Below are 27,762 nucleotides of genomic sequence, written 5' to 3'. Positions count from 1 at the left end.
AGTCTCAACTTCCTGCAGGAGACCAGTCACCTTCGCCAAGTGGAGATGAGCAAAAGCTGCCTCTAATGGGAACTGGGAACAGAACTAAGCCACTTAAATTGATCTCTTGAGTTTAACTAAGTCAAAGATGCTCAAGGCTTCAAGTCCTCATGAATAGACACTCATGGTGTGGGAGACACAGCGCCCAGGACAACACAGTGACTGAAAGTATAAGACAGAGAACCCATGCAGCAATGTAGTGGGGTGGGGTGGGCAGAGGAGTCCTTTTTCCTGTTTACATCTAAGTGTGCCCTTCCCACCTCATCTACACTTCTCAGTTCCACTTCCTAAGAAAAACGACACTCCCGGCTAACCTACCCAAGCACAGTATCAGAGCCTTTTGCTTGTACTTCATCCTCAAAGAGCACAGTTGAGGGCGTCACAGAGGGGTGTTGATGGTCCAAAGTCACTTGATAATTAAGTAGAGTCAAGGTTTGAATTTATCACCCATTTTGTTTAAACCATCTTTCACAATTAGTAAGAAGTAGGGTGTCCCTTTGAATCTGTTCTTGGTTTTCTGATAGACAATGTAGCTTTGGATTGTTCTTAACTCTGTGAACCTTTGCTCAGAGGATGGGTGGGACTTAGAGCAGTGGGATGCTGGAAATATGTAGGCATCAGAAGGAGATGGAGAAATTGGTAGGGAAATTCTGTGAGAGCTGTATTCTGAGCAGTGAGGGCCTTTTAGTGAGGGCCTTTGGAGATGGGCATAACCTCTGAGGAATGGAGTCACACTGCTCATTGCCTTCATGAGCTCAGCACCACTCTTCCAGTCTCAGATGGGAATTTTAGTGCATTGTCTTCAGTACACAATTCTCTCCTCTGTAACATGATACTAATATACCATGAGTTAATTGTACATGAAGCAGTTAAAAGGGTACCTGGAACACAGCTCATGCTCCATGAATATTAGCTATTAAAACTGTTACGGGATCTTCATAAATATCATCTAGGTTGACTGTCTGGTGTTTACCATCTGGTCTTCCAGATAGTCTCCCTCATCTGTATGTCATCCCCACGAGTGTGGTCTACAGACTTCTGACTCTGTGGTGGTCATTTTGTAGGGTCCTGTGCCTATTCCCACTGTGAAAATGAAGTCTTAAAATAGAGCCTCTAACTAGATTACTGATACACAAGAACTTCAGATGTCCCCAATGCTGTGGAAAGACACACGATGCAAGAGAACACCCTGAGAAAGGGTTTTTGGCCTGTGGGCCACACCTGTGTCACTGCCGAGCAGCTGCGAATAAAATACCTACTACTACTACTGTCTGAAAACACACAGATAATGGATTAGAAATGGCTGCCAGAATGTTGCAGTCTCTAAGCCATATTTCTGGAACCTTGCCAGAGAAACTCAAACATTTATCTGCAACTAGGTTTCTGCTCACAATTACTGTCCTTCCTTTGGGTTCCTCAGATTCAATGAAATCAGATCCAGGGCTTCCTCTAGTGTTCTATGGCCTCCTTTTCCTTGGCTTGCAGAATCCTTCAGTTTGCATTGTAAAGGACCTTGATGCTTGTCAACCATCTTCCTTCCAGTCTTCTAACCTACCATAGGCTTTAATGCCCTGTGGGTCTGCTTTTTGCCTTCCCTCTGGGGTATCAAGCACCTGTGACAACAACACACTGCTCAGAGGAGGTGAAGCACAGTCTTAGATAAGGGTTCCAGCCCATGTTTCTCCAGGTGAGAAATGATGGGCATTGGGACTGAGGCTGTGATTCTCAAACTCCTGGGCACCCAGATGCTTCTGGGAACTATGAGGACTTGAGAATGGTGATTACCACCTAGACACTGCTGGGGACCTTGAGGGTTTGGAAATAGGAGCCTGAGGGTCTGTGATGAGCCCGGGGGCTCTGGCTTAGTTCTATGCTATGTGACTGGCTGTCATAGTCTTCTTAGTGGGGTGTCATAGTCTTCTTAGTGGAATGTCAATGGTCATGTGTTCCAGGACAGGAATCTGATCAGGAGCTAGTCTGAGTATCTGCTGTTTTCAATCATGAGTTTTATCGGGGTTCTGAACTTTGCTATGACCTCACCAGTTCTTCTGTCTGGTGGCATAGTCCACTGCCCCACAATTCCCTCTCCAATATGTTGTTTGTTCTTCCTCTTTTTTCATGATAAAGATAGAAGTAAGATAGAATGCTCTCACACTGTCATCTCATCACAATTAGATTTTACCCAGGGAAACTGGGTATTTCCTTTGTGTTCTCTGTGTTCTAGGACCTTCTAGAGCCTTCTTGATGCAGAACACTATAGGCGATTGCTAATGCTCTTAATTACCCACCAGAACTAGATGGTAAAACCATACTGCTGAAGACACCATCCTTTTGTGTTGTAAGACATTGAGAAAACATGTTGGATCTGAGCTGGAATTTTATTCCTGCTGGTTTGCTTTCATAGCGTTGGAAGGTGTTGTTTAAGCTGCTAAGGGAGGGAAAAGATCATCAATGTCCCAATACAACTGTGCATCCATGAGCTACAATTACGACCTGCCTGGTAAGATATATCTACCAGGGTAATAAGATTGCTATTAAAACAGTACTCATCCACTCTCTGCTTGAATTAGAGGCCTACTTTACAGGGAGAAAGTGAAAAGGGAATATGGAGAGAATTTACTGTAAGGGAGATGTCAGAGGAGATCAACAGCTGGGCAGTTAGTTTTATGAGGGAGGAGGACCAACCCTGTAACGTCACTGTGAGGATCAAGAAAGCCAAGTGCACTCTCAGCTCCAGAACTGGAAGTCTCTAAACCATTCACATCTTCCCACTGGTACGCTATTGGCTGAACAGAGCAGAGACCTTTATGTCCACTGACTTAACCGACAAGAATAGATATGATCTTAGATGCAGGAAGTGTAGAGGTGGGCCAGACTACAGGGAGTCTGTGATCTGGGATCCAGACATTGTTTCTCTGCACATCAGCTCTGTTCTGCACTTAGGTCCTTTATGACTGGATAATGCTCTTATTGAGGTAGAAGTGAGTTATCTTCTGAGTCTATTAGGAGACTGTCTCTCTCACCCGGTGGTTCTGCTTAGAGGAAGAAAACCTTTCCTAAGATTTACTCTGTCATGACTCAATGGCCTGAACTGAGCTTGAGGTCACATCCTGGGCTTTGTGCTTGCCGTTCAAGTGAAATGACATCATTTAAAGTGGAATGCATTGGCGGCTTTTTAAGTATGTGTATGTCCTGTACAATATTTGATGCCTGTGTGTCCCAATGTCAGTCACACACCAAAAGGGTAAATATTTGACAATAGGACAAAGGGAAAGATCATAGGGGGTTACTGTAAGCCAGGGATTGGGAAAGAAGGTCACATCTGAGTCCCGCCTTACCTGTGTGAGGACACCAGAGTGTGAATCAGCTCAGAAGAGGAGGAGGTCCGGGAGACCTTCTCTCTCACCTACTTTGGCTTCTTAAGCCCAGATTTGAGAAGTAAAGACACTATACTTCCTCTCTTAACAGACCCATCCTGGCCTATCTTTTCAGGGTCCGGACCGCTGTGGGCAGGCATTGCTGCAGATTGGGATTAATATGATGGCACTGCCTGGAGGCCGCCACCTGGATTCCATTCCTCTGCAAGAGCAGAGGTAAGTCACGCACATCAGTCTACCCAGAAGAGAACTATTAGGAGACCTGGTCCTTGGGAGGTACTAGTTGCTTTGAATGGACTGGTGTGGGCTAAGGTAGGGAGGTGGTTAGGAAGTGTATAAAGACAGAAGGTTTGAGTGGTTTTAGACTGGAGGAGAGATATGGGGCCACCAGAAGTGCCTGCACCGGCTGGAAAATTAACACAGAGCTGCCAGTGTGTGTTTGATTTGGCAGGCCACAGAGGCCTGAACCAGAGCAGGGGTGGAAGTTCAGGATGCCAGATCTGTGTCTGATAAGCTGTTTCTGTGACTGCCCCAATTGACATAAAGTCTAGACATTCTTTAGGCTCAGGCACTGGGACAGTTGGTGACTCTGACATACGTAGGCTTGACCTCTAGAGCAGCTGTGTGACCTGGTGTTCCAGACTTCTGATAGCTGGGCTAGCCTTGGATCCTTTATACACTACATCATCATAGGGACTTTGTCTTTAGCTTCATCAGCCAGCCATCATTAAAATACTGCTTCTCTTCTGATTTTTGAGACATTTTGATAGACTGCTTAAAGAAAACATGCTGCTCATTTGATTTTTGAATAGATGTGTGTGTGTGTGTGTGTGTGTGTGTGTGTGTGTGTTGTATAGATAGATGTATTAATAGATGATGGTTGATATGTGGGTACACAGAAGATAACTTGACTCTTTAAAATAAAAGGATGATCTAGGTGTTGGTGGTGCACACTTTTGATCCCTCGGGAGGCAGAGGCAGGACGATCTCTGAGTGCAAGTCCAGCCTGGTCTACAGAGTGAGTTCTAGGGCAGTCAAGGCTACACAGGGAAACCCTGTCTCAAAAAAGAAAAGAAAAGAAAAGAAAAGAAAAGAAAAGAAAAGAAAAGAAAAGAAAAGAAAAGAAAAGGAATGAACTGTTTGCTAAAACTCTCTAGTGGGGCGGAGTCAATCCTTCTCTCTGAAGGTGTGCTTGGCTCTCCTAAAGCCATTATTAGAAGAGTTGTAGAGAGTTGACACACAGTTCTTGCATGTTCCCTAGGACACAGAACACCATTAGAAGTGTAACTTAAAGTTTTCTGTACATCCAGAGGCAAAAGATAAAAGGTCATATCTTTCTTTGTAGTCCATATGGTGAAACTCAGACTTGGTAAGATATAGCTGTCAGGCTGCCTGAGAGATGTGGCTGCTTCGGCTTCAGGTAGCTGGTGGTAGAGCTTTCCTGAGATGATCAAATATGGTTATCTATGGTATGTGGCTACCTGGCTTTAACTTCTTATTCACCATGTGGCTGGTGAAAATTCTGGAGCCCCATCTGTCCTCCAGTCCCTTCATGTTTAAGATGGATATAATGACCATACATATCATGCGGGGTTGGTATAGGGCTAGCCAAATAAATACACGCAACATATCCGAGCTATGTAAGAGACTGCTATTTAACAAATGTCTGCAAATGCCAGGATTACTCTGTCTAGGTATTGTTAGAGAATTCTTCTGGGATCCTCTCTTCTGACCTTCTCCCCCATTAGTGGGTGACAGAATTTAAACCTGAAACAGTTGGTAAAGCCCTGATAGGGAGAGTACAGTCTACCTGCTGCTGAGCTGCCCATCCTGGCCCTGTGTGACATTAAATTGGGTTGTGAAACACCAGCACTTCTGGCAATGGGGTCCTGAGCTGCTCAGACAAAGCCTGTTCCAGGGCTGGAGAAGTGTTTGGGACAGTGAAGAGGAGGCCAGACTGCCCTAGCTTAATTCTGCTCTTGGCCATAACTGAACTTCAGTTTCTTTATCTGTGAACTGTGAACAATTTATACTTATATCAGCGTTTTTTTTTAAATATAAATTCTTTCTGTGTGTGTCTCTGTATCTCTTTCTCTGTGTGTCTGTCTGTCACACACACACACACACACACACACACACACACACACACACACACACACACACAGAGGATGCAAGGTAAAGCCTGCTGGCACACAGGAACTCTTCAATTGGTTAGCTCCTTCAGATGAGGAATAGAATAAAGGGTATGGTCAGATCAGATCTTGCTAGCCTTTATGTCTCTTTGGTTACACCCTGACCTTTCTTTTCCTTTCTGCTGCTTCCAGCTCTCTCAGAGGTTTTAAGGGGAAGCAGAAGTTAGATTGCATGAACATGGATATAGGAATCTAGCTTGTCTTATCCAGCAGGCACCTTGGGAACTCCAGGCATTTGGACTGGGCATAAGAGCTGTGGGCTGTGCAAGAGGTTAGAGTGTTGTATTTTTGATGGGGCAGTAAGTCAGTCCAAGAGACAGGGAGGCGTGTTTGCTTTTGCATATTCTTAACCTAGCATTGCAAAGCTAATTGAACGTACTGGGTGATAACTGGGTGTGGTGGTGCATGCTTTTAATCCCAGCACTTGGGAGGCAGAGGCATGTGGATCTCTAGGTTTGCGGCCAGCCTGGTCTACAGAGCGAGTTCCAGGACAGCCAGGACTACAAAGAGAAACTCTTATCTTGAAGTAGAAACACAAAAACTAAAACAGAAAGATAAGAAAATACTGGGAGATAACAAAACAAAATGAAACAAAACACTGGGTCTAGAGACCCTTCATGCTTACAGAATATTAGAAGTGTTTAGTTTGTTCAGTTGGATACTACACACACACAAACACACACACACACACACACACACAGAGCAGGATAAAGGGCTGGCCTTATCCATGCCCCCTCACCTCATTGGCTTACATACACAGGATGTTGCTGCTCCTGGAGCTTTCACCGTGGCTATGCAATCACTATTATCTCCATGAAGCAGCCTTTGAGGTGGCATTCAAAGTTCAGGATAGATGTTGGGAAGCCCCGTGGAGGTCAGTGTTGGTGCAAGGGAGAGTGCTTAAACAGGATCTCAATGCTGGCTCTGTGGTGGCAGCTCATCTCACCTCACAGGGAGCTTTGGAATCAGAGCGGGTTCATAGGTCGAGGTGACTAGGACTTTAGGTTCCACCTTGCTCTGTCACTGGAGAGTAATACAGACTCCAGTAGGCTGGGGCGGATCCGCTACTTCACAGCAGGCAAAGTGAAGTTCAGGGGAAAGAGTAAACTCAAAGCAAGGATTTTCAGAAGCCACCAGTCACTCTCTGACTGGAGTCTTTCCATTCTGACCAGCCAGGGAGATCTTCTGTCTTCCGTGTGTGTTCAGCATGTAAGAGCTCACTGCCCATGCTGCCTCAGTACAGCCCTGTGACCTCTTCTGTTTCAAGAGTGCTGCCTGGTGAGAGAGCCATGCTTTGCATCAGTTACTTCCTCATTACTGAGACAAAAAACAAACAAACAACAATAAAAACCAGCTTAAAGAAGAAAGGGTTTATTTTGGGTCACAGTTTGAGGGTGCTGACCTTGGAAGGGGAAGACAGGTTAGCAGGAACATGAAGTAGTTGATCATATTGTATCCATAGTTAGGAAGCAGATAGGACCAGAGCAGTGGTCCTCAACCTTCCAATTCCAAGACCTTTAATACAGTTCCTTGGGTTGTGCTACCCCCCTCAACCATGATATTATTTCCATTACTTCTTTGTAACTGTAATTTTGTTACTGTTCTGAATTGTAATGTAAATCTGTGTTTTCAATGGTCTTTAACCCCTGTAGAATGGTAGTTTTGCTCCGGAAGGGCTGTGACCCACAGGTTGAGAACAAGTGAAATAAATAATGATACTCAGCTTGCTTTCTCTGTTTTCTTCAAACCCACAGGATGCTACTGCTTATGTTTTTGGTGTGTCTTCCTAGATCAATCAATTCCATCTAGAAATTTTTCCATAGCCATGGGGAGAGGTTGGTCTCCTAGGACACTCTAGACCAGTTGTTCTCAACCTGTGGGTTGCAGTCCATTTTGGGGTTGCCTATAAGATACTCTGCATATCAGATTCAAAACAGCAGCAAAATTACAGTTATGGAGTAGCAATAAAATAATGTAGCTGTTGGTGGTCCCTACAACACGAGGAACTGAATGTTACAGCGTGAGGAAGGTTGAGAACCAGACAAGCTGGCCAGCAGCAGTAACCATCCCATTCTAGGAAATCCATTTTGTCCAGCTTCTCTCTGAATAAAGGCAGTGATAGGAGGGGCTCTGGGGACATGCACAGATGGTTTCACAGCCAAAGACACCAGAATGTGATGTTTCCATCAGCTCAGTAACAAATCTTTCTGTAAAGAAAAAGGCTGGAAACACAGATAAGTCTTTATCCCATGGGGAAACTGAGGCTTGAGAGGATGCCAGAGCATCCTCTGAGTAGTAGAACCAGGATGTTTTTAGTGCTGGTCAGACTCAAGCCAGTCTGTTTTTCCAGTTTTCTTGGGTCAATCCATCACATACTCAGCCATGTAAGCAGTCCTGTGTTTATTGACCTCCTGTGAAATTATTGTACACGTATCTATTGAATGTAAATCACAGACCTTGTATGATACAGTGTAGCTGAGGACTAGTAATGGCCTTGTTGGATATGGTCCCTGCCAACAAGAAACTCACACTCTATTCAGTGACTTCCCTTTCATCTGATTGAGTTTGATTTGAAGCTCTTGGGACCTTTCACTGAGCATGAATCTCTTTGTTTTGAGAATTCTGTTTAACCAGAAGTTTGAGATGACCAAGGCTCGGGGTGTTCTGTACTAGTGATGAGTGGTCCTCTGGCTGTCCAGCTTACTATGGAGACCCAGTGGGGGCCACTGTAGGTCAGCCTGTCTCTGAGTCAGTAATGGCTTACATATGTGCACTCTGCTCTGTGGCTGCTGTTCTGCTGTTGAGGGTCATTTTCTGTGACTGTGGTGAAGAGTGAAGACTGTAATTGTCAATGGGATAATTGTATGTTTTCCTGTTGTTTAAGCCAAAAGGCAGACCAATCAAAGCTAGCATTAAGTTCCCTCCCTTCTCCTGTTTCCCATGAGAAATCCACAACAACATGGTGTGTGACCTTGAAAAGGCAGACAGGAATGATTCAGTAGTTATTTTTAAGATGAGGTTGAATATGAATTCCTGTACTCTTCTGGGAACTGGGGCTACAGAAGTATTGAATGCTGTTGCTTCATGTTCCCTCTAAGCTCATTCTTCCAATACAAGCCTGGGAAACTGAGGCTCAGAACTGGTTCATTTCCGGGTGCCTCCCCTACTTTTGAGGAATCAATTCTTCCCTGGCTTATATTTCATAAACTCATTTCCCCACCCCACCTCCAGCAATTGTCTATGGTAGGGATCTGTTATAGAGAAATAATTTCATTCTTTTTCTTCCTTTACTTAAGTGAGATTTAGAGTTTAGTTGATGGGGGACATGACACCTTATCCAATCATGAGTGTCTTCAGCACACAGGGCTAAATGGGTATCTTATTTATATTGGTTCTCCTGCTTATGATTACAGTGTATACTATAGAAGCTCTGTAAGTGGTTGTTGGATGAATAAGTGTTTATTAACTGTTTAGTGGCCTGAGGAGATGGCTAAGTGGGTATGAGTGCTTGGTCTGCAAGCATGAGGACCTTAGGTAGAATCCTCATCACCCATATAAAATTCCAGGTATAGCCACATAGTGCCTGTAAGCCCAGCATTGGGGTGTGTGTTGGTGGGGAGTGAAGTCAGGCACATTCTGGGCTGCCCAGCCTATCCAAACAGCAGCCTTCTAGTTTAGGTCATTGCCCTGTCTCAAGTCAATAAGGTGAAGAGTGATAAAGAAAGTCATCAGTTCTTGGTCAGCATCTGCACTTATTTATGTGGGCACACACAACCATACTCTTATGTGTATGTCCCCCATCCCGAATCCCCAGAGACGTTTAATGAATGAACAAGCCCTTCTCTAGGGAGCTTCATGTAAGAGAAATTTAACATGCATAGCTTAGCAACGGGACTTGGTTCTTTTCCCTTGGACTTTTCTTTGGCCTTCAGCATCCTAGTTTTTTTCCTTCCCTCCCTTTCTCCTACCCTCTTTCCTTCCTTTCTTCTCTCATTTGCTCCCTCCCTTCCCATATTCTTCCCTCTTTCCATCCCTTCCTCCTCTCTTTCTTTTCTTCTTTCAGAGAAAATGCTGTTTGGAAGGAAAGGATGAGTTTGTTTTTTTTTTTTATTTATTTTTTTAATATTTTTATTACATATTTTCCTCAATTACGTTTCCAATGCTATCCCAAAAGTCCCCCATAGCGCCCCCCACTTCCCTACCCACCCATTCCCATTCTTTTGGCCCTGGCATTCCGCTATATTGGGGCATATAAAGTTTGCGAGTCCAATGGGCCTCTCTTTCCATTGATGGCTGACTAGGCCATCTTTCGATACATATGCAGCTAGAGACAAGAGCTCCGGGGTTCTAGTTAGTACATCATGTTGTTCCAACAATAGGGTTGCAGATCCCTTTAGCTCCTTGGGTACTTTCTCTAGCTTCTCCATTGGGAGCCCTGTGATACATCCAATAGCTGACTGTGAACATCCACTCCTGTGTTTGCTAGGCCCCAGCATCGTCTCACAAGAGACAGTTATATTTGGGTCCTTTCAGCAAAATCTTGCTAGTGTATGCAATGATGTCAGCGTTTAGAAGTTGATTATGGGATGGATCCCTGGATACGGCAGTCTCTAAATGGTCCATCCTTTCATCACCGCTACGAACTTTGTCTCTGTAACTCCTTCCCTGGGTGTTTTGTTCCCAATTCTAAGAAGGTGCACAGTGTCCACACTTTGGTCTTCATTCTTCTTGAGTTTCATGCGTTTAGCAAATTGTATCTTAAATCTTGGGTATCCTAAGTTTTGGGCTAATATCCACTTATCAGTGAATACATATTGTGTGAGTTCTTTTGTGATTGTGTTACTTCACTCAAGATGATGCCCTCCAGGTCCATCCATTTGACTAGGAATTTCATAAATTCATTCTTTTTAATAGCTGAGTAGTACTCCATTGTGTAAATGTACCATAATTTCTGTATCCATTCCTCTGTTGAGGGACATCTGGGTTCTTTCCAGCTTCTGGCTATTATAAATAGGGCTGCTATGAACATAGTGGAACATGTGTCCTTTTTACCAGTTGGGACATCTTCTGGATATATGCCCAGGAGAGGTATTGCTGGATCCTCCGGTAGTACTATGTCCAATTTTCTGAGGAACCACCAGACTGATTTCCAGAGTGGTTGTACAAGCTTGCAATCCCACCAACAATGGAGGAGTGTTCCTCTTTCTCCACATCCTCGCCAGCAACTGCTGTCACCTGAATTTTTGATCTTAGCCATTCTGACTGGTGTGAGGTGGAATCTCAGGGTTGTTTTGATTTGCATTTCCCTGATGATTAAGGATGTTGAACATTTTTTCAGGTGTTTCTCTGCCATTCGGTATTCCTCAGGCGAGAATTCTTTGTTCAGTTCTGAGCCCCATTTTTTAATGGGGTTATTTGACTTTCTGGAGTCCACCTTCTTGAGTTCTTTATATATATTGGATATTAGTCCCTTATCTGATTTAGGATAGGTGAAGATCCTTTCCCAAACTGTTGGTGGTTTTGTTGTCTTATTGATGGTGTCTTTAGCCTTGCAGAAGCTTTGTAGTTTCATGAGGTCCCACTTGCCAATTCTCGATCTTACAGCACAAGCCATTACTGTTCTATTCAGGAATTTTTCCCCTGTGCCCATATCTTCAAGGCTTTTCCCCACTTTCTCCTCTATAAGTTTCAGTGTCTCTGGTTTTATGTGAAGTTCCTTGATCCACTTAGACTTGACCTTAGTACAAGGAGATAGGAATGGATCGATTCGCATTCTTCTACATGTTAACAACCAGTTGTGCCAGCACCATTTGTTGAAAATGCTGTCTTTCTTCCACTGGATGTTTTTAGCTCCCTTGTCGAAGATCAAGTGACCATAGGTGTGTGGGTTCATTTCTGGGTCTTCAATTCTATTCCATTGGTCTATTTGTCTGTCACTATACCAGTACCATGCAGTTTTTATCACAATTGCTCTGTAGTAGAGCTTTAGGTCCGGCATGGTGATTCCACCAGAGGTTCTTTTATCCTTGAGAAGAGTTTTTGCTATCCTAGGTTTTTTGTTATTCCAGATGAATTTGCAGATTGCACTTTCTAATTCGTTGAAGAATTGATTTGGAATTTTGATGGGGATTGCATTGAATCTGTAGATTGCCTTTGGCAAGATAGCCATTTTTACAATGTTGATCCTGCCAATCCATGAGCATGGGAGATCTTTCCATCTTCTGAGATCTTCTATAATTTCTTTCTTCAGAGACTTGAAGTTTTTATCATACAGATCTTTCACTTCCTTAGTTAGAGTCACGCCAAGATATTTTATATTATTTGTGACTATTGAGAAGGGTGTTGTTTCCCTAATTTCTTTCTCAGCCTGTTTATTCTTTGTGTAGAGAAAGGCCATTGATTTGTTTGAGTTAATTTTATATCCAGCTACTTCACCGAAGCTGTTTATCAGGCTTAGGAGTTCTCTGGTGGAATTTTTAGGGTCACTTATATATACTATCATATCATCTGCAAAGAGTGATATTTTGACTTCATCTTTTCCAATTTGTATCCCTTTGATCTCCTTTTGTTGTCGAATTGCTCTGGCTAGGACTTCAAGTACAATGTTGAATAGGTATGGAGAAAGTGGACAGCCTTGTCTAGTCCCTGATTTTAGAGGGATTGCTTCAAGCTTCTGACCATTTACTTTGATGTTGGCTACTGGTTTGCTGTAGATTGCTTTTATCATGTTTAGGTATGGGCCTTGAATTCCTGATCTTTCCAAGACTTTTATCATGAATGGGTGTTGGATCTTGTCAAATGCTTTTTCCGCATCTAACGAGATGACCATGTGGTTTTTGTCTTTGAGTTTGTTTATATACTGGATTACGTTGATGGATTTCCGTATATTGAACCATCCCTGCATCCCTGGGATGAAACCTACTTGGTCAGGATGGATGATTGTTTTGATGTGTTCTTGGATTCGGTTAGCAAGAATTTTATTGAGGATTTTTGCATCAATATTCATAAGGGATATTGGTCTGAAGTTTTCTATCTTTGTTGGGTCTTTTTGTGGTTTAGGTATCAGAGTAATTGTGGCTTCATAGAATGAGTTGGGTAGAGTACCTTCTGTTTCTATTTTGTGGAATAGTTTGTGAAGAACTGGGATTAGATCTTCTTTGAAGGTCTGATAGAACTCTGCACTAAACCCATCTGGTCCTGGGCTTTTTTTGGTTGGGAGACTATTAATGACTGCTTCTATTTCTTTGGGGGATATAGGGCTGTTTAGATCATTAACCTGATCTTGATTCAACTTTGGTACCTGGTATCTGTCTAGGAACTTCTCCATTTCATCCAGGTTCTCCAGTTTTGTTGAGTATAGCCTTTGGTAGAAGGATCTGATGGTGTTTTGGATGTCTTCAGGATCTGTTGTTATGTCTCCTTTTTCATTTCTGATTTTGTTAATTAGGATGCTTTCCCTGTGCCCTCTAGTGAGTCTGGCTAAGGGTTTATCTATCTTGTTGATTTTCTCAAAGAACCAGCTCCTTGATTGGTTGATTCTTTGAATAGTTTTTCTTGTTTCCACTTGGTTGATTTCACCCCTGAGTTTGATTATTTCCTGCCGTCTACTCCTCTTGGGTGAATTTGCTTCCTTTTGTTCTAGTGCTTTTAGGTGTGTTGTCAAGCTGCTAATGTGTGCTCTCTCTAGTTTCCTTTTGGAGGCACTCAGAGCTATGAGTTTTCCTCTTAGAAATGCTTTCATTGCGTCCCATAAGTTTGGGTATGTTGTGGCTTCATTTTCATTGAACTCTAAAAAGTCCTTAATTTCTTTCTTTATTCCTTCCTTGACCAAGGTATCATTGAGAAGAGTGTTGTTCAGTTTCCACGTGAAGGTTGGCTTTCTATTATTTATTTTGTTATTGAAGATCAGCTTTAGTCCATGGTGATGTGATAGGATGCATGGGACAATTTCAATGTTTTTGTATCTGTTGAGTCCTGTTTTGTGCCCAATTACGTGGTCAATTTTGGAGAAGGTACCATGAGGTGCTGAGAAGAAGGTGTATCCTTTTGTTTTAGGGTAAAATGTTCTGTAGATATCTGCCAGATCCATTTGATCCATAACTTCTGTTAGTTTCACTGTGTCCCTGTTTAGTTTCTGTTTCCATGATCTGTCCATTGGTGAAAGTGGTGTGTTGAAGTCTCCCACTATTATTGTATGAGGTGCAATGTGTGCTTTGAGATTTACTAAAGTTTCTTTAATGAATGAGGCTGCCTTTGTATTTGGAGCATAGATATTCAGGATTGATAGTTCCTCTTGGAGGATTTTACCTTTGATGAGTATGAAGTGCCCCTCCCTGTCTTTTTTGATGACTTTGGGTTGGAAGTCAATCTTATCTGATATTAGAATGGCTACTCCAGCTTGTTTCTTCAGACCATTTGCTTGGAAAATTGTTTTCCAGCCTTTCATTCTGAGGTAGTGTCTATCTTTTTCTCTGAGATGAGTTTCTTGTAAGCAGCAAAATGTTGGGTCTTGTTTGTGTAGCCAGTTTGTTAGTCTATGTCTTTTTATCGGGGAGTTGAGTCCATTGATATTAAGAGATATTAAGGAAAAGTAATTGTTGTTTCCTGTTATTTTTGTTGTTAAAGTTGGCATTCTGTACTTGTGGCTGTCTTCTTTTAGGTTTGTTGAGGGATTACCTTCTTGTTGTTTCTAGGGCGTGGTTCCTGTCCTTGTATTGGTTTTTTTCTGTTATTATCCTTTGAAGGGCTGGATTCGTGGAGAGATAATGTGTGAATTTGGTTTTGTCGTGGAATACTTTGGTTTCTCCATCTATGTTAATTGAGAGTTTGGCTGGGTATAGTAGCCTGGGCTGGAATTTGTGTTCTATTAGTGTCTGTATAACATCTGTCCAGGATCTTCTGGCTTTCATAGTCTCTGGTGAAAAATCTGGTGTAATTCTGATAGGCTTGCCTTTATATGTTACTTGGCCTTTTTCTCTTACTGCTTTTAGTATTCTATCTTTATTTAGTGCATTTGTTGTTCTGATTATTATGTGTCGGGAGGTATTTCTTTTCTGGTCCAGCCTATTTGGAGTTCTGTAGGCTTCTTATATGTTCATGGGCATCTCTTTCTTTAGATTTGGGAAGTTTTCTTCTATAATTTTGTTGAAGATGTTTGCTGGTCCTTTGAGTTGAAAATCTTCATTCTCATCCACTCCTATTATCCGTAGGTTTGGTCTTCTCATTGTGTCCTGTATTTCCTGGATGTTTTGAGTTAGGATCTTTTTGCATTTTCCATTTTCCTTGATTGTTGTGCCCATGTTCTCTATGGAATCTTCTGCACCTGAGATTCTCTCTTCCATCTCTTGTATTCTGTTGCTGATGCTTGCATCTATGGTTCCAGATTTCTTTCCTAGGGTTTCTATCTCCAGTGTTGCCTCATTTTGGGTTTTCTTTATTGTGTCTACTTCCCTTTTTAGGTCTAGTATGGTTTTGTTCATTTCCATCATCTGATTGGATGTGTTTTCCTGTTTCTCTTTAAGGACTTCTACCAGTTTGGTTGTGTTTTCCTGTTTTTCTTTAAGGACTTGTAACTCTTTAGCCATGTTCTCCTGTAGTTCTTTAAAGTCCTTCTTGATGTCCTCTATCATCATCATGAGATATGCTTTTAAATCCAGGTCTAGTTTTTCAGGTGTGTTGGGGTGCCCTGGACTGGGCGAAGTGGGAGTGCTGGGTCCTGATGATGGTGAGTGGTCTTGGTTTCTGTTAGTAAGATTCTTACCTTTACCTCTCGCCATCTGGTAATCTCTGGAGTTGTTATAGTTGTCTCTGTTCAGAGGTTGTTCTTCTGGGGATTCTGAGTATCCTCTGTCAGCAGACCTGGGAGACAGGCTCTCTCCTCTGAGTTTCAGTGGTTAGAGCACTCCCTGCTGACAAGCTTTCCTCTTAAAGGGAAGGTGTACAGATATCTGGGGTTTGGACCTCCTCCTGGCCGAAGAAGAAGGCGGAAAACAGGACCTTTCCCAGATGCTGTGTTGCTTTGGCAGGTCACAGAAGCTGTAGGCTTCTGTGGTACACACTCTCAGCTGTGCAGACTAAGTTCCTAAGTTCAGTGGAGTCCTGGATCCAAGGATGAGTTATTTGTCTTGAGACCTTGGAGTGGGAGCCAGAGGTTTAATTGATTGAAAGAGTCAGAGTTGAGAGAGACCTTTTTTTCATCTAAAGAAGAATGATTCAGAAATAGTTTTAGCCTTTGCTTTTAAGTTCATTGGAAAAGAGAAAGTCTATAATTTGCTCATCAAATCTCCTGTGGGAGAGCACAGTGCATCAGGGAGCATGGGTTAAGAGCCAGAGACAAGCCTACCACCAACTTGCTGTGTGTCTTTGGTCAAACCTTCTCCAAGGTTCAATTGTTTTCATCCAAGAAATGGAAGATGGTGCAAACTCCCCAGAGGCTCTCCTAGATTTGACGTTCTGTGCTGAGTTTTGGATGGTTTTGTCCCTTTTTGAACAAAATGATCTTTAGTGCCACAAACTGGGAAAGCAGTTCATTGACTAGCAGAGGACCTGCCCAGTCTCTCCTATGAGATGTTCAGCAGGGCTTAGCATCTATCTGCCTTGTAGCTGGGATGAAACTGTAGAGTGCACTAGTTTTGTAGTCCTTTTAGCCTCTGGGGTTGGGTGGACTCTGTTTAGTTGTATAGCATTCCTTAATGTGACTGGATGCATGCTAAGGAAGAATGTTTTGCTGGAGTATAGAGCTGATAAAGCCACAGGCAAAAACATTCCAGCAGGCTTCTGAATTCTACCCAGTCATTTTCAAACTCACCTCTACCCTCTGGCTACACTTGGCAACTCACCATCTCACCTCCATAGACCATGATCCCATGCCTCTCCTTCTTGGCACAGGTTACTCCTTCTGTCTGTAGCTATCTTTTTCATATCCCACTGACTTGAGAGTGTGCTATATGGATAGGAAACTTACAGGGATCCCTTAGTTCTAGTCAAGCACCCCTTTTCTTTTCTCCCATAACGCTCTCCTGACTCCCATATGATGGGTGTAGCACACACTTGGGGTGGAAGGAACATGTCTACATAATTAAAGGGTTCACCTGCATGGTGCTCATTCCCTGGTATTGTCTCAGTTACTTTCCTGTTGCTGTAACAAAACAATGTGGCCAAGGCAACCTATAAAAAGAAGGGTTTATTTGGGGCTTATGATGCCATCAGAGGGATGGGGCCCATCATACCAGAGACAGCGTGGCAGTATGTCGCAGACATGGTGGCTGGAGCTGGAAGCTGAGAGCTGACCCCTCACGCACATTGTGAACTTTAAGCAGTTAGAAAAGAGAGTGAACTTGGAATTGTTCAGAGTTTTGAAACCTTAAATTCTGCCTCCAGCGGCATACCTCCTCCAACAAGGCTATACAATCTAAGCCTCCACAAACAGCCACCTACTTGAGATAATATTCAAACACCTGAGCCTATGGGGGTGGACATTTTCATTTAAACCATGACAGGTATCTCCTGCAGAATCCTAGAATACCTTGCCCAGCATGGTACATTTCACACATGGTTTCTTAGTGCTTTTTATGTAGAAGAGCATTTATTTACAGAGAACCCACTTTGCACAGTAGACAGGAAAGAGAGAAAGGGGGAATCCAATTTCTAGTCTCGGAAGGCTTTGAATTGAAAATTCCACTTGAAATATGAAGAAATTAAAATGAGCCAAGCAGAGAATAAGTGTAAGCGTTCCACTAACTATTAACTCCAGAAATTTTGGAGAACACCATACACAGGACCAGAAGGATAAGCTAGGAGTGAGGGGCTGGTGCCAGGAGCTGGAGGCTGGATACAGGTCTGCTGAGATGGGAAGAGCATTCCCTTAGCTATGGAAAGGATAAGCCTTAGAGACTTTCCCCCAGTGCTGGACTTCAGAGAATGAAGGGAGAAATCCAAGATGGGGGTGAGGACAGTGAAGAGGTGGGGAGACCCTCAAGGCTCTCAAAATTCTGATGGAAAATTTTTCTCAGTATTACTGTTGACGCAATCTGCCAGATTCCCTGCTCCACTACAAAATTATCAGAGATATGTAGACTTCAGGACCACCCAGCCCTGAAGTCTAACACACCCCACTGCTTCTCAGGAAGAACTAAGGGAAGGGTTTGAGAAGTAACTAGCACACCATGGGCTATAGATGGTCCTAAGCTTTACAAAGACATCACTTTGCAACATGTGAACAGTTTTGCGTAGTGGAAGGGGCTGACCTCAGGGCCTAGGGGTTGAATCATCGGCTGAATTGCTGGACCCCACCCAAGGGTACAGCATAAGAAAAATCAAGACTTATAGTTTCTGAGATTTGTTCTCATTTCTCTGCGTGACATTGGCCTCGTCAGTTTCAGTGATGATAGTTTCAAGGGCCTGCTTTGAGGATTACAGGGAGCAATTGAGATTGGGTCAAGCACTTAGAACAGTGACCAGGATGTTTATATAAGACAGTTGTTGTTGTTGGGGTCTTAGACAAATTTCACGATGCCTCTAAATCCCCATTTCTATATCTATAAGGTAGAATGGCCAACTCCGATCTGCAAACTACTTTGAAGGATGATATAATAAAAGGTGCTTTGTAGTTGGTAATCTTTCACTTGTTGGGTGGGTAATCTATTCCCTCTGGCCTAGAGAAGTCCTGGAGAAATTTGTTAGGAGTGAATTTCTTGGTTCTGGAGTTCCTTAAGATAAGTCCTGTAACTTCCTCCAACCCAACCCTGAGTAATTCCAGCCTAAACAGCATCATCTGCCCGGGAGTCTGGTGTGTGGAGAAGATTGTGGTTGCATCTGGAGTTGTGTTTACAGTCTGTGAGACTCCAGAAGATCCAGATTTGGGGGCTTAGTCACCTCATTCTAGATGTCTAGGAAAGCCTCTGTCTGAGACGTAGAGGAACAACATGGGAAATAGGATATCTTCAGAAACATGGCAGAACCCCTAGGAACCCCAACCCTGGGAGGACCCCTCACCTGCTCTCAGGCACAGGAATGACCTTTATAGCATCAGGTCCAGGTTCCTGCTCATCATGGATATGGCAAACACAGAGCCCCGGTCCCGGCTCTGTTCCCCTGGCTCTTTGAGCAGAGACCCCCTACAGGCTCCTGACTGGTGATTTTCCACCATGAAGAAAAGTGACTCATTGCCAGGCCCTCTGCCTTGACCTCAATTTTCAGTTCTCCTCTGTGTGAGTAATGGATCAGTTGTCTGTACTTTCAGAGGACAGATTTCATGCACAGTGAGACGGCAGCTTAAAGTTCATGGCTGAGGACAGTTGAACCACGAGCAGTTAGGGTGGGCAAGGACAGCAGGAGCCCCCAACCAAGTAGCCTGAGCTGTCCTGGTTAACTAGACATTTTATATTGGGGTCAGTGAGCAAATCCAACAGAGAGGTGGGGCTCAGAGATCCAGAAAACTAATGACAGAGCGTCAGGCAAGCTCTGCAATTATGGGATGTTTAGTGCTAACATAGTCCAAACCGTAATGAGCCACAACCCTTAGACTCTGAAATTGAGGAGAGCAGCACATTCTTTGGTGGCACAGTGACCAAGGCTGGGCATGGATGAGTTGGTCCTGGGGCTGCATCTGGGGGAGGGGATGTGTCACCTTGCCTGGTCTCTTCCCTGATGACCCTGAGGACTCTCAGATGTACATCTCTGCAGCACTTGGTTCCCTGACCCTGCAGTGGCCTGTGACCTCTACTTATTATACTACCTCCACACACTGCAACCAAACACAATGAAAACCAGCTCTTGCTTGGCTGTGTTTCCTGTCCCAAGCAGGGGAGCTTCAGCTACTGAGACCCAACATCCAGAGATCAATTTTGATCTTTTCCCTTGCTTCATGTCAGTCGCTTTTGTCCATCCCCAGAAACTGTTGTTCAGGCTCTGTTTTCTCTCTTCTATCAGCACCATCTCTCAGGCAGCCTCCTGACTGTGGTATTTAACCCCACTTTTCTCCTCCTCCTCCTGACTCATTTGACCACATGTCACTCCTCTGCCCAAAAAAACGCCATCAGTGGCTCCAAATGTGCCCAAGGCTAAATCGAATTCCTCAACTTACTGCATTCAAGATCTTTGATCTGGGGCCAGTCTGTATCTTCACACCCCTTCCTTGCCACGTCCAGGCCTCCTGCGTCAGTCAGTGCAGCCCCTGCTATGTTACTAATTTGGCCCTCTTGGCCTTTGAACATCATGTCTCCCTCTGCACAGAAATCTTCCGACTCTTGTCATTTTGGCCAGCTCCTTTCCTGAGAACAGGGTAAATGCTATTTCCTGTGTGTAAATATTCCCAGGCGAGGTCAGGCTCCATCTTCCATGATCATGGGCTACTGTTTCACAGCATCTTGATGGAAGCCTGGTATTTAGTGAAGTTAAGACGTTGGGCCCTGGAGGCCTGGGTTTGAGTGATGGCTCTGCAGTGTACTAACTATGTGTTTTCCCCTGGCAGAAGTTTCTTCATCTGGAAGTAGTAATAGTCCTTCTCTCATAGTGCTGTGGGCAGGATGAAAGGAGACTGTGTAGACAGGGGCTTAGGGTCCCAATTGGCCTTTTGCTGGAGCTTAACACATTGGCTACCTTTAGGGTCATTTCCAGATTTGATTACTGGTGTTACCTTGCCTGTTTGAGGCATGAATGAGCTTTGTTAGGGCTGAGAGTTTCTCTTGCTTAGCTTTGGAGCCTCTGCTGGTATAAGGCTAGTAGTGTATAGAAAACATCTGACTGTCACTTGGATCTGGCACATCCTGGCTAGGGGACTTGGTAGGATGGATGACTTCTCATAGTTGTATCTGGGGACCTGTCAGAGGACAGAGCCAGCTATGCGACTCAAAGGAAGATTTTTCTGCTCTTCAAGTCTTCCCATAACTGGGGGCAGGGAACTTGTGCCAGAGCCTGAGGCTTGCATGGTGGATGAAATGGGATCCATTCGTTGGGTGGAGGGTAAGGGATGGTCAGAAGCCTGCCAGGTGGTAGAGTGACTGGTGCCTCTAGAGACAGCACCTACTTTCTTTCTTGCCTTTCATAGAATGACACTGGTCTTAGGATGGCCACTGGCATGCTAGATCTGTGAAGAATCCTGTGTGGGCCATGTTGGTAAAAGCAAACCTTCCTTGAGGCAGGGAAGAGAACAGAGCCGGGAAGAGTAGTTTATCCCCATTTAATGTTCACGTGGAGCTCCACGGCGCTGTCAGAAGTGGAGCCTCAGCCCAGGGGCAGCTTAACCTGAGCTCCTCTGTGTGTCGATGCATTTGTAGTTTTTAACTTGAGGACCCTGCCCTGTTCTGTAATGGGACAGAGAGCAGCCGTTCATAAGATCCTTTAATGTAGGTAGCACTCTAGAATCTGAAGTGTTGGGTTCAGCACCTAACATTACAACTTCTGAGCTGTGTGATGGGCTACTCAGCCTCATATGCTTCAGTCTCCAAATCTGTAAGAAATCCTTAGAGAACCCCTTCCAGGGTCATGGGAGGGGGGACCTAATGTAATGATAACGAGGAGTGCCATAGCATCATTGGCACAGGACCTGCCTTCATACATGCTGCTAGATTACTATGGCCTTTTGTTTCCTCCCTGGATTCACAGAACCCTATGACACAGACAGACTGACAGCTACAAGGGTTTGCCATTCTCATTCACAAGGTACTTAAACTTAGTTCATATATACAGGGAACAGCTTCAGTGTGCTAGGCCCAGCAGCTGGGTACACATAAAGAGCTGAGCACACACAGGCTGGATCTGCTCGGCTATAGCAGGATTTCTGAGTGTTTATCTACCATGACCCATTTTACCCAAAGAAATGTTTACTTGACCCCAAGTACATGGGCATATAAAGTAGGCATATAAACAATTAAACTTTTATTAGTTTATATAATTAGTAATACATTTATCTTCAAGCAGCTCTTTTTGTATACAGACAATTTGATCAAGTAGAAAGACATATCTGTATGCGAAGGAGATTGGGTATGCTGTTTCTTTCTGCATAAAAATTAAATCTTAGCTGAGTGTCTGACCTTGCAAAACATAGGGAAACTTCTGTTTTTAGAGTTGATTAGTATTTTGACTTTATAATTAAATAATTTTATCATTGTCATTACTGAGAATGTTGTTCATGTAAATACGCAGTGCAAAATAACAGAAGTATGCATGTGCCATTTCAGAAACTGTTAGATAATTCCATCCTAAGCCCAAGCCAAAATGAATGATTTTCTTATGAAGCTCAAATTAGCAACTGGAGTAGCAATTTTAAAGTCAAGCATTCTAATATAATTCAAGGATATGCTAAGTTTGTATTTACACGCAGAGGATGATGATAGGAAACTCTTAAGAGTTTTTGTTTTCTACAGTTGAACCATCAACTCTTCCCAAGAGCAAAATGCCGTGTGCGCAGTAAAAGCACTACGATTATCTAACTGTGACAGGAGTCTCATGTCTGAGTCAAGGTGTCTCGGGCACTGTTCTGCAGTTGGGTGGTGTGACGAAACCCACAGTGCAAAGTGTGTCTAGGTGTGTTCAGAACCAACTCTGCAGTAATGTCTCCTGGTCTAACAGGACCTAGTGCTGTCTGAGTATGTCTGAGGCATACCTCAGAACCACTACACTTTTGGTTTGGAGTTAATTTTTGATCATCATGCATTCAGGGACCGTTTTGTGATGTAATCCCTTATGAGGTTGTGACTCACAGTGTAAGGATCTGGGATCTAGTGGATAGATCGTTTACAAGGATTTAAACAGTTGAGATTAGTGAGTGACAGACAGTCCTACAGAGCATGCAGGTAGACATGTGAGTCATATGAGACATAAACTCATCCAGAAGGCTCCTTCAGATGAGACAAGTCAGCCTGTGAGGAGAAGGTGTAGGTAAGAGGTTGGGATTGAGAGATTGGAAGGACTTGGGGACAGGAATTGGAAATGGGGAAGAAGGTGAGAGACTGAGGCCCAGAGTAGAAGCATCATGTGATGTAGCTGTTAAGACGGGTGGTTGGCATAGGCGAGGGCTCTTAGTTGGGTCTCCCTCCTGTTGACTCTCAGACATACAGAACCAACATACTTTCACAGAGGATGTAAGGCAAGCCATAGGCTGGTTCAGTGGGCAAAGATGCCTGCTGCCAAGCTTAAGGACCTGAGTTTGATCTTTGGGACTCACATGGGGGGAAGGAGAAAATCAACTGCTGGGAGGTGTCTTCTGAGTTCCACATTTGTGCATGTGAATGCTGACACATGCAATCAATCAATCAATCAATCAATCAATCAATCAATCAATCAATTTCAAAGGTAATTTCATGAACGAGTTAATGAAAGTCAGGGAGTATCTATAACTTCTCTCAAGCTAAAGGCACCTAGAATATCAGAGTTAACAACGGAGGACTCTGAGCTATTAGAGAGGAAATAACTGTCAAAGATGTATGCTAGCTCATCATGCCAGAAACAGGTACCTGATTCATGTCCCTTAGCACCCAAAAACAGAATAGTGAGCCTCATGGCCTGGGCCCAAGTTTTACCCCGTTACTGTCACAGTGTAGGAGCCTCCCTCAGTGGGATAAGGGCTTCTACGAGTACAGGTAGAAGATCGCATGTGCTGGGTATGCAGAAGGTGTTTGTAATGACCACATTTCTAATCATTGGGATATAATGCCCAACAAGAGCAACTGAGGAAGAGATAGGTTCCATTAGTTCACAGTTTGAGGGTACACATGGTCTGGAAGCCATGGCAACAGAGTTGGAGACAGCTGGTCATGTGACATTTGCAGCAGTGTAAGGCAGACATCACATTGTGTCTGGAATCAGGAAACAGAAAGAGAATTGTTGGTAGCTTGCCTTCGCCTTTTTATTGACTCTGGGTCTACAGTTCCTAGAATGGTGCTGCCCTCAGTGAGGGTTAAGTCTTCCCATCTCACTTGAGCTATTCTAGAAAATTTCTCACAAACAAACCCAAATCTTTTTCTTATGGGAGTCTGCATCCTGTCAAGTTGATTGATATTTGTTATTAATTATCATAGTACTCAGTAAGTAGCTTCTCTTAGAAACTGTTTTGCATGAAGCTATGTTAGATTTCAAAAAACAGAAAAGAAAAAAGTCAGATGCCCTCCAAGTCTCCTATTTCTTGAGAGAGTACTGCAGACTACAGAGCGATTGCCTCCTTGCAATGCATTATAAATTGCCCTTAGACCTTTGCACCCAGGTTGCAGGAGGGTACCACTTCCCTTTGTCAGGTCTCCTGGAGTTATCCAGAATGTAGGATCCAGTCGTTTACCATGTTATGACAAGCAGTTTAGTGAAAAGAAAATGTTATGGGGCATAGAAGGCAAATATTAAGTGGACAGGATTAATAATAAACTTGGTAGTTTTTGGTTAATCTTGGGGTTAAAACTTAGCTTGGGGAAGATAGTGCATGGAGACAGGCGAGAGAAGAGCAGAGGGGGCATTTACCACATAATGGGTGAATAAAGACTTTGTACAGTCTTCTGAGGAGAAGAAAAGCTCTGATGTTTCTAGTAGTGTGCGGATGCTCTTCTGGTGGGTGGGGAATCACTGTCTGAGCTATTTAGTATTTCAGAGAGGTGAAGGCCTTCAGCTCACATGTTGACTAGGTATGGATGCAGAATTCAAGACTTGTCTGCCCAGTGCCTGGTGCCACACAGCATGGAACTGGCAGGAAGAGCAGAGGCAGAATGACCAACATGGAGGAAAATGGGGAGGGGGGGAGGGGAGGAGGGGGAGGTGGGAAACGTAAGCAACACTTAGCTTGGGCATCACCAGTGCCTGAAGCAGAAGGGTTAGAAGTTAAAGTCCTGACCATAATGTCAATTATTTATAACCCATTGCATAAATTATTATGCTTAAGTTGGCTGTCTAGTAAACAGTGTATAGTTTTGCATCATAAAGGTCAGGCCATTCTAAATTAATCTACGACTTGTTTTGATGAGAAAGGAGGGACAGAGGAAGGGGGAAGAGAGAGAGAGAGAGAGAGAGAGAGAGAGAGAGAGAGAGAGAGAGAGAGAGAGAGAGAGAGAGAGAGAGAGAGAGAGAGAGAGAGAGGAGAGAGGGAGAACAGACAGAGACACAGAGAGAAAATGAATAAATGTGATAGATTCTGGACCATTTTGGTTGTAGAGAGGTATATGGGCTGGATGGTCCCAAACAATACTTGTGATGATAGTCCTAGGAGAATCCAAGAAGCATTCTATTACACAGAACAAACCTCAAGGAGTTTCTAGAACCTCAGAAGCCATGTACTAGCCAACCCTGAGCTCACCTTCTACTTTTTCTCCCATACACTCCACTGTTGCCACGATGTCTCCCTATTAGTTCCCTCTCAGGGCCTTTGCCTGGGTCCTGTCCTCCGTGGTGAGCACTCAGTTTCCATATTTTATCATGGCTAATCTTGCCTCCTGAGAGAGTGTGCTCATGACTTACAGTCTCAGGAAACTGTACCATGACCACTCATTTAAAATGGCAATGACTTTGTGCCTCACAGATTTTTGATGGCCTGATTCTGCCTCATCTTTTCAGTAGAAATGATCAGTTCTCAGAGCACCACACAGTTCTAATTTATTCCATTTTTATCATTTACTTTCTGCCTATCACGTGCCTTCTCCATAAGGGGATTAATGTCGATTGTTTTGTTTGCTGGCTTATCCCACTTCCTGTCTCATGTATCCCATTTCCTGGCGCATCCCAGGCACTAAGTAAATGATGGTTCAGTAGAAGAGTGAATGTCCAGATGGACTCTGTGAGGACACGTGGGACACACATCTGCATGCTTGGAATGAAGCTCTATGCAGGGCAGCGAGAGACTGAACATCTTGAAAAGCAGAAAGGGAAGGTCTGTTAGATGGCTGCCTCGATCAGAGCCCAGCATTGGCTTCCAAGTTCCTTCTTACATCTGTTCTACCGCTGCAGTCACAGATCAGGGTCTAGCCATTGACTCTTCTCTCATTTATTAACCAGTGTTAATGTCTTCATGATTTTATCTTCCTAATAGTCTGCTTCACTGCTGAGACTGGAACACAAGGCCTTGGCCATGATAGGCAAACATTCTGCAGCAGGAGAACACCTCAGCCCTTCCTCAAACATTTTTTAAAAATCTGTATTTATTTTATATGGATGAGTGTTTGCCTGACTGCATGTATGTGCACCACATGCATGTACAGTGTCCATGGAGTTCATAGAGGGCATCAGATTCCTGAAACTGGAGTTACAGATGGTTGTGAGCTGCCATGTACAGCCAGAGAATGGATTCTCGGTCCCCTGGAAGGGAAGCCAATGCTCTTAAGCACTGAGCCATTTCTCTGACCCACTTTCTTAACCATTGTTGAAAGGTTGTTCTCCAAGAACACTTTTCCTAAAGGAGCCCAGGATTCCTCCTTATCTATTTGAGTCTTTATGGCTGAATGTAAAATCTTTGATTATCACCTCATTTCCTTGAGTATTTCATTGTGACTACTTTATAATAAGATGTTGGTCCAAAAATATCTAATATTTGCATAAATTTCTATTCTTTATCAATAACTTGTACTTTCTTCTAGATGTATAAGGGGCCTCTCTACAGATCTCCCCTTTTCTTCCCTCCTTCTCAATTAGCTTCATAAATCTTCATTATTTATTTTTTTAGACAGTCTTATGTAGTCTCATTTGGCTTTGTATGTAGGTCATGATGACCATGAATATCTAACTCTGTCACTCAAGTTGGCCTGGAACTCACAATACAGTTTGGGATGTTCTTGAACTTGAGGCAATCCTGATGTCTCTGCTTCCTAAGTACTGACATCGTCAAATGACGGATTGTTTTGTCCCTTTTTTAAAAATGTGGTTATATGTGTATGTTGACCATATGAAAATGTATCAAGCTCAATCTTGTACTTTTATGTACATGTGCTAAATTTCAGTAACAATCTCATGAAAAGGAAAATGACCAGGAATTTTTCTGTGCAGGCTCTGTCTATCCTCACATGCCACTCATCATTGTGTAAGCCTTGTTAACCTCAAATGGATGACAATAGGCTACCAACCCAGGAAACTCTGGCTGTCTTAGGATTTTACTGTTGTGAACAGACACCATGACCAAGACAACTCTTATAAAAACAACATTTAATTGGGGCTGCTTACAGGTTCAAAGGTTCAGTCCATTATCAAGGCTGGAACATGGCAGCATCCAGGCAGGTATGGTACAGGAGGAGCTAAGAGTTCTACATCTTCATTTGAAGGCAGCTAGCAGAATACTGGCTTCCAGGCAGCTAGGATGAGGGTCTTAAAGCCCACCCCCACAGTAACACACCTACTCCAACAAGGCCACACCTTCTCCAACAAGGCCATACCTTCTAATAGTGCCACTCCCTGGGCTGGGCCTATACAAACCACAACACTAGTGCTGTTTGTTTTTTATGATTGAGGAGGGAGATGGGGCAATGGGACCTAATCTGAAGGTCCTTAAGACATGGCTTCAGAGGGATCAGAAGGTACATGCCCAAGAAGCCACCTGAGATTCAGCTGCAGTAAGCTTTAAGGGTAAATCAGGAGGCCCCCACTGGACAACAGAGTCAGTGGGTTTGTCCCACAACCCAAGCTGTGTCCCCCTTTCCTTCCACTCCAAGGTTCTCTGAAGAAGCCCCGCTCCTGCCTCATTAGCCAGGTCCCACCAGCCTTCTTCCAGAGGGACTCATTGCATTACGGTGGGCCAACAAGCTCAGCTCAGGCTTTTGATTGAGGAAGAAGCAAGAGAGTGAACTTCATTCTGGTGAGAAATGTCATTGTTTTTATAAATAACACTGTCCATAAGAAGACAGCTTTGGATGTAGAGAAAGTTGCAGAGACAATAGGATGTGTTTCTCCTGGCTCCATGCCCAGGTTCCCTGATCATTCACAAGTTGTATTTGTCACACTAAGGAGCTGTCATAGGTCCATTGCTATGTAACTGAGCTTCGGATGCTACCTAGAGTTCCCCAGTTTGCCCACACATGCCACTGTTCTGCTTCAGAATTCTTTCCAGAACATCATCTCCGCGTACTCAGCATATCTCCTAGGTCTCATCTGGCCTATGATGGTTCCTCCCATTTTTCTTTGACAGTTTTTGTTTTTGAAGTTGTCATGTTTTTAATTAGATATTTTCTTTATTTACATTTCCAATTTTATCCCCT

At 43.6% G+C, this 27,762-nt stretch overlaps 1 protein-coding gene across 3 annotated transcripts in view; it reads left to right on the top strand.

Annotated features, from left to right (window-relative positions):
• Positions 1-27,762, top strand: part of Insc (INSC spindle orientation adaptor protein) — a 118,099-nt gene that overhangs the window by 20,228 nt on the left and 70,109 nt on the right. The window contains exons 1-2 of one of the 3 annotated variants that reach the window (XM_021166904.3): positions 3,373-3,422; positions 3,532-3,632. In XM_021166904.3, the coding sequence (XP_021022563.1) occupies positions 3,577-3,632 (56 nt within the window). In that variant the 5' untranslated portion in view covers positions 3,373-3,422; positions 3,532-3,576. Of the gene's footprint in view, positions 1-3,372; positions 3,633-27,219; positions 27,363-27,762 lie in introns of those variants that run through there. The other 2 variants (XM_029480213.2, XM_021166905.3) reach the window with 2 other exon arrangements.

The sequence above is a fragment of the Mus caroli genome, unplaced genomic scaffold (assembly GCF_978045245.1).
Source record: "Mus caroli unplaced genomic scaffold, Mus_caroli_1 scaffold_8, whole genome shotgun sequence".
NCBI classification, from domain to species: domain Eukaryota; kingdom Metazoa; phylum Chordata; class Mammalia; order Rodentia; family Muridae; genus Mus; species Mus caroli.
Note: the sequence above shows the minus strand (reverse complement) of the source record. Positions and strands in the feature narration are given on the sequence as shown.